The sequence below is a fragment of the Orycteropus afer genome, unplaced genomic scaffold (assembly GCF_000298275.1).
Source record: "Orycteropus afer afer isolate SDZICR_OR568_19922 unplaced genomic scaffold, OryAfe1.0 scaffold00152, whole genome shotgun sequence".
NCBI lineage: Eukaryota > Metazoa > Chordata > Mammalia > Tubulidentata > Orycteropodidae > Orycteropus > Orycteropus afer.
Genome location: NW_006921739.1, coordinates 2,701,320 through 2,708,802, shown reverse-complemented (window position 1 = coordinate 2,708,802; position 7,483 = coordinate 2,701,320). Strand labels below are relative to the sequence as shown.

At 36.8% G+C, this 7,483-nt stretch overlaps 1 protein-coding gene across 1 annotated transcript in view; it reads left to right on the top strand.

Annotated features, from left to right (window-relative positions):
- COL24A1 (collagen type XXIV alpha 1 chain) overlaps nt 1–6,259 on the top strand; it is a 586,013-nt gene extending 579,754 nt beyond the window's left edge. The window contains exons 58-59 of the mRNA XM_007946195.1: nt 4,905–5,120; nt 6,113–6,259. Of these exons, the coding sequence (XP_007944386.1) occupies nt 4,905–5,120; nt 6,113–6,259 (363 nt within the window). The remainder of the gene's footprint in view (nt 1–4,904; nt 5,121–6,112) is intronic.
- The last annotated feature ends 1,224 nt before the right edge of the window (nt 6,260–7,483 follow it).

Genomic DNA, 7,483 nt, shown 5'->3' with positions numbered 1-7,483 from the left:
TTCCATTGGAGCTCTGGTAACATAGTTCCTAAGGCACTTGACTGCTAACTAGAAGGCTGGTGGTTCAAACCCACCAGCCACTCCTCGGAAGAAAAGTTGGCAATCTACTTCTGTACTGATACCACCTTGGAAACCCAAGGAGAGGTCGCTATGAGTCAGGTCTGACTCAACAGCACCTAACAACAACAGTATATGGCATAAATAGACTATCAAGCATAACCTAAAATGCACAAACAGCAGAAGAGAAACTAGATGAATGTGACATTCTAAAAATTAAATTTTTATATGTTTCCAAAGACTTCTCCAAGAGAGTCAAAAGAGAACCTACAGATTGGGAAAAAATATTTGGCAATGACATGTCTGACAAGGGATTCATCTCTAGAATTTATAGAAAACTCCAACACCTCAATAACAAAAAGACAAATAATCCGCTTAAAAAAATAGGTAGAAAACATGAATAGACACTACACCAAAGAGGATATTCAGGCGGCCAACAAACATATGAAAAAATGCTCATGATCATTAGCCATTAGAGAGATGCAAATCAAAACAATAATAAGATACCATTTTGCCCCAGCACTAGTAGCAAAGTTCAATAAGACAGAAAATAACAAATGCTGACAAGGTTGTGGAAAGATTGGGACTCTCATACACTGCTAGTGGGACTAAAATGGTACAACCACTGTGGAAAGCAGTATGGCGATTCCTTAAAATGTTGGAATTAGAAATACCATTTGACTCAGCCATTCCATTACTAGATATATATCCTAAAGAAGTGAGAGCAATGACAAGATCAGACATATGCACACCCATGTTCATTGCAGCATTTTTTACAATAGCCAAAAGATGGAAACAACTTAGGTGTCCATCAGCTGAGGAATGGATAACCAAACTATGGTACATGCACACAATGGAATACTATGCAACCCTAAAGAGTAACATAGAATCTGCAAAACACTGCATAACATGGATGAACTTGGAGGACATTATGCTGAGTGAAATAAGTCAATCACAAAGGACAAATATTATCTGTTAGTCTGTTATTTTAAAAGTCAAGGAAAGTCTTATCTATGGAGGAAAATTTTTTTTGTTAGTTACCAGGGGTAGGAGGGGAGGGGAGGGAACACTGTTCAATAGGTAGAGATAAGTATTAATTTGGGTGAAAAGAAGGGCAGTGTACCAAGTGATCAGCATGGTGGCATCGAGGAAGAGGAAGACATAGAGAGGTACGTGGGAGGTACAGACAACAAAAATGAACCCTTTTACACATACAGTACTACATTGTCAGTGAAGACAAGCATGGATATATGGTTGGATAGATGGGTGGACAGGCTGAACTATTAGGTATGTCTATGCAGCAGGGAGTATACCCAAGACCATGTATAGGGTTGGCAGACAATAGTTCTACAAGTGTATTTGTATGTTCTGTAAGAATTCCCAGGTGTATAGTAGAGCTGACAAGGGACAAGGTTGTAGTCACTTCTTGGTTAAAGCCAGCTAACCAGAGGGACAGAGTAGTTGAACCTGTGGGCTCAGGACCATAGTCACAGGGGATATCAAGCTCAATTGGCAAAACGTTGTTCCACCTGCTACTTTGATGAGTAGCAACTGGGATCTTAAAAGTTTGCAAGCAGTCATCTAGATGCCAGGATGGGTCTCTCCTCATCCATAGCAAAGAAGAATGCAGAAAACCAAAGATTCATGGAAACAATTAGTCCTAACAACTGGTACACCATGTGATCTGCAGCTTATACAACTATGGGACCAGAAGAACTAGATGGTGCCCGACTACTACTGTCAACCACTTGGAGGGGGATGTATGTAAGAGATCCTGGATAGAGAAAGAGAACAATGTGGAACAAAACTCAAAATCATTTGGGGGGAAAAAGGGGGGACCAGTTTTGCTGGTCTAATAGAGCCTGGGGAACCACTGAGACTATGGCCCCTAGCTTCCCTTCAGGTCTGGAATTGAACCCATACCTGTGGTTTCCAGCCAAACAAAAGACAGGCATAGGAGTTGAACATTTACCTGAGGTAGATACACTCCTTGGAGAGAACAATCATGGGAGAAAGAAGGGCTGCTTATGCACAGGGAGACAGCTCAGGGGGCAGGAGTGCATGGAGGGATGGACACAGGGAAGAGGTAACTATCAGGAAGAAGTGGGAGGGGAGTTGTTACATTGGAGTAAACTGTAGTCAATGTCATGAGACAAAGTGTATGTGAACTGCTGTATGGAAAGTGAATTTTCTCAGTAAACTTTCACCCAAATCACAATTTAAAAAAAAAAAAATCGAAAGCCAGTAAATCTTGACATTTTGATTGTCAATTTTTTTTTTTTATTGGCTTAGCTTGGCTTATTTTACTGATTATGTCTTTAAAATTCCTCTTAAAATGATATAGCATATACATATATTAGAAAATCCCTAAACAGTTTCATGTTTGTAACTGGTAATCAGTTACCTAAGTTTTACTGATAATGACATCATCATGATTAAAAGAAGAATTTTTTGACAATGTTTGCTATTTTTGGTGATTGGACACAAAATAATATCCCTTGTATAGTATTTTAAATTTCTTTCAAGTATAATTCTATGAGCCAAATGTTTAGAATGAATGCACGTTAGTTTGGTAAAACACTGAATGTTATAACAAGTATTTATGAAACGTAAACCCTATTTCTACCTATAACATGTGTTGAAGAAACCAAAACTACATTTCTTTCATTTTATAATTTATTAAACCAGCTTGGTATTGCCAATAATTTCTTTCTTATTGACAAAGACCTTATATATTTGTCTTGTTTGTTTTGTCCATCAATAAAAAAGCAACAGCTAAAATGTGGTCTATCAGTCTCTTCAGCAGTGTATTGTCTGACTACCCTCTCCTCCTGAAACATGCTCCTCCATTAACCAGAGTGTTTCTTAACCAGGTGATTCTTCTCAATGGCATTCACCATTATTGCCCCCAAATTGGAGAGGGAAGGATTTCTAGGGAATCCATGCACCTATTACTTTACAAAGAGTAGTCTGATAGTTCTTTTTTCAGAATATCCACAAGATCAGCCTCATTCCCCTGCAAGTTTGCCTAGAATTTTTATTTGGATTATCATAGAAGGAAAGTGGGGGGTAGGTAGATACAGAGGTGATAGGAGCAGTGAGTATACTGCACACCTCAGTTCTTTTCACGTCTGAATCAGTTCTCCTATTTCTCTTATTTGTTAACTCAATTGAGGAGACTAGGGAGGTGGTAGAAAGAACCTAGACTTAGAGTCAAAGACCTGGGTTCTAGATTCTACTCCTCTACTAACATGGTGAATGATACAGAGAGCCACTAAAAGGCCTACTCTGAGTCAGATATTGTGCTGGTTAAAATTATACTTGGAATCTCTAATCTGCATAACAATGTGTCAGGTCAGTATTATAGCCCAGTTAACCAACAAGGAAACTAAGGCTCAGAAAGGTTAAGTATTTTACAAGTTTCTGATCCTCATCTGTGAAATGAAGAAATTAAACAACTTAAATTCTAATGTCCCTTATGATTATCCTTCCTTATTTTCATCCTTGTGCCCTTCTTTTGCCTCTTCTGTCTTTTCCTGTGGTTTTGTATTGGCAGTGGTGGTTTTTGTTGTTGTTTTCTTTCTTCCCCTCTTTGTCACCTCACAACTGATACTCTTCTAATTTTGTGTTTGGAGATTAATATAAATTCCTTAGTAGAAACAGTTTCTATTCACTTATGATCATACCCCTGCTTGAATAATGCTACAATAATAAGTCTAAAGCTATAGAAGGAGCTCTGGTAGCATAGTGCCTAAGGCATTTGACTGCTAACCAAAAGGCTGGTGGTTCAAATCCACCAGCAATTCCTCTGAAGGAAGATTGGGCAATCTACTTCCCTAGAGATACTGCCTCGGAAACCCAAGGAGGGGTTGCTATGAGTTGAACTGACTCGACGAACCTACTTCCTTGCCCTAGCCTAGAAAATGTACATTCTTCCTAGCTCCAATTTTGCCCTATATTGTCACTCTATTAGTTAATACTTGTTCATGCATTAGTTTACTGAATAAACATTTATTGATGACTCACTGTATGACTGAAACTATACTCTGGGCTCACAGAACAAAGAGTGAGAGTCTGTCCTTGTCCTTAGGAGCTCTCATAGTTAAAATTGTTCAACCAACTTACTATTACAACTTGTGACGTATCTTTGGAAACACACACACACACACACACACACAAAATCTTCAAATAAAGGCACAGAGTTCCATATCTTATTTTAAAAATACATTAAAACCAACAGCAAATTATTACTGTATTTTAGGTAATATTATGGGAAATTATCTTTTTTTTTTTTTTTTTTTTTTTATTCGGTAACCTACTGGAGCCAATTCAGCCAATACAGGAAAACCAATTGTTAGCATCTCTTCCCAATTCCATGTTTAGTGATATCACATTAGTTGCCTGAAACCAGACATCATGAAGAATTTATAGCAAGGAATTCAGCAAATTATATAAATCAGGAATTTTTGCCTCCAGAGACCCAGTGGTCAAACACTCTCACCAGTATACTACTGAACCCACTGCCATCAAGTTGATCTCAACTCATAACGATCCTATAGGACAGAATAGAACTGCCCCATAGAGTTTCCAAGGCTGTAAATCATTATGGAAGCAGATTGCTTAATCTTTCTCCCACAGAGCAGCTAGTGGGTTCAAACAGCCAAACTTTTGGTTAGCAGCCAAATGCCTTAACCACACAGCACCACCAGAGCTCCTGCACACTGCTGAGTGGCACTTAAATTCCTAGGAAAGTAGCTTTCTCATGGATGCCTCTCAAAATCTTTTGTAAGCTAAAAATTGTTCAATTGCCACATCTTATAACCTGCATATTATTTCTATAACATTAGTTGGAGTTTGGAGTTGGGAAAGTCCAAATGAACTTCCTTCATTTACTGAGCTCAGAAGCCACTCATATCATCACCATTCACTGTCTAAACACCCCAGTATGGACAAGTGGACAGAGAAGTGGCTCAGGACTGAGCATCGGTTTCAAGGGATGGAATGGACAGATTTTTGAAGAAAACACTCTACTTGAACCTAAAGTGCTCTCAGATGACTGCAAGGTAAGGGAATGGAACATTTAGAACTGTTCAACATGACTAACTTAAAATTGATAAAACCATAAAATAGAATAATGAGAGTAAGACTTTAATTGCAAACTGCAGATACAGAGGATAGTAGGTTTCACGTGCCTGACTTGTAACCATACATTTCTCAGTATGGATCATTTGCGTATTTCATGCCTTGTCAACTTTTATCACTCCAATTGGTCATCATGGACTTTTACATCAAAATATGTTTTAATACATAAAAATTCATTTTTATTCTCCCCTATGAAATATCCCACATTGGTAAACAGGTAGTCAGAGCATATACATTAGACTTCTTTCATGTATTTTCACTGGTGTGATCTACATCTCATTATCTCATGAAAAACCACTTATGGAGGTAAACTAATTTTATTTCATTTTTTCAGCTCCATGCCTGATACCAAATACAGGTATAATTACACATTGAGTATGGCTACTCATCAGTATGTGAATTATAGCCCGTTTTTTCTATTGAAGTTAAATCATGAATGTGATGGAAAATCTATCATTTTAAAACACTATGTTACTGAGCAGGTATCAGAAAACTATGGTCCACAGACTAAATCCAGCCCACCATCTAATTTTGTAAATAAATTTTTATTGAAACACAGCCATACTCTTTTACTATAAACAGTGTCTGTTTTCGTTACAATGTGAGAGTTGAGTAGATGTGGCAGAAACTGTACAATCAAAAATAACTGAAATGTTTACTATATGGCCCTTTCCCATAAATTTTTGCTGACTCCTGGTAGAGAAAGTAGAGTTGTCCAAGTTATGTACATATCATTAATTACTGTAAGTAGCATGATTTCCTGCTCTTGTGCCCTACGAAACCCATGATTTAGCATTTCCTGCTATGTCTAATCCTTAACATAAATCTGCACTGACTAGAAAGGGTGTTGTCTGCTGAAAATGACTGCTAATGAAACAGTTACATATAAAAGTATTTTATTCTTATTTTATAGATTCAAGATGGCAGCTGGCATAAGACAAAATTCTTTTTTCACACCCAAGACCCTAGTCAACTTCCAGTGGTGGAAGTACAAAAACTTGCTCATCTCAAGACTGGATGGAAGTACTACATTGAAAGCAGTTCTGTGTGCTTCCTCTAAAGTCTCTGAATTAGCTCAGAATTCACGCTGTCGGCCAGGTTATTGCTGCAGAGGGAAAAATATAGACAAAGAGATACTATCATTGTGTAGTGCATGGAATTAAGCATTGGCTAAATCTTAAAGAATCTCAGGAAGAAAAGACTTCCTCCTTAAGAAGGAGAAAAGGCATTTTATAAAGGACTATGATTCATAAAGTATTTAATTCTTTTAAAAAGTCTATTGAGCTGAGCTTTCTTAAGAGAATTCCCTAGAACAGAACATTTATGAACTCAGAATTCTTCAGGGTATCCTATATGTTTTGACTGTCTGATAGCAAAGTATCCATTAGACAGCTGGAGATGCAGAGCATTCTGGAGCAATACTGGCTAATGCTCCCAAATGTATACTGCTTCTGTCTAAAAATTATAAGCCACAGTCTCATCTGTCTTATTTTCCCAAACACTAAGCTGTATTCAAGTCCCCAACGGGCATGTACATCTTAGCCAGTGGTACACTACCTCTTACGTGTTGCCTTTTTGTGTGCTTGGTGCTCTTTCTTAAACAAGGTGCTTGTGGCTTTCATAGACTATTTTATTTCTTTTTTCGTCTTTGTCCTTCTTTAAGAGTGTATGTACTGATTACATCAAGATATGTTTTGGTTGTTAGTACTTATTTTGTTTGGACACATCATAATAACAAGTAAAACATTATTTATGTGAAGCCCTTTTTCTGTTTTAAAATTCTCTTTGTGGATATAGAATCAAAGCCAGCACATTGTATTCTGTGCTGCACACAAGTGAAGTAGGAGGTTTCTTTTTTGTTTGTTTGTTTTATTTTTTTTAATTGTTGTAATATATATATATATATATATATATATATATATATATATATATATATATATATATTATAGGCCAGCTACATCCAGTAGTAGGTTTGTGTTAGAGTTTGGGGATTATAATGTACTATTTTAAAAATCCATGATCATCTGGAATGATATGTCATGTATATATATTTTGTAAAGTTTTAATTCAGCAAACTTTTGAAATTGCTGCTGTTTTAAATTATAAAAAAAAAAACCTTATATTTCTGCCTTGTAGAATATGTTTTTTAGTATTCATTGGTTTTCTTTCACTGTTCTTAAGTGATAAGAATTAAAACATTCAGTTCATCACTCTTGAAAGCAACATCAGGGAAAAAGAAAGTCTTTTGCCATCTAAAACAGGCTCACTTCAGTTTTCCCTTGTT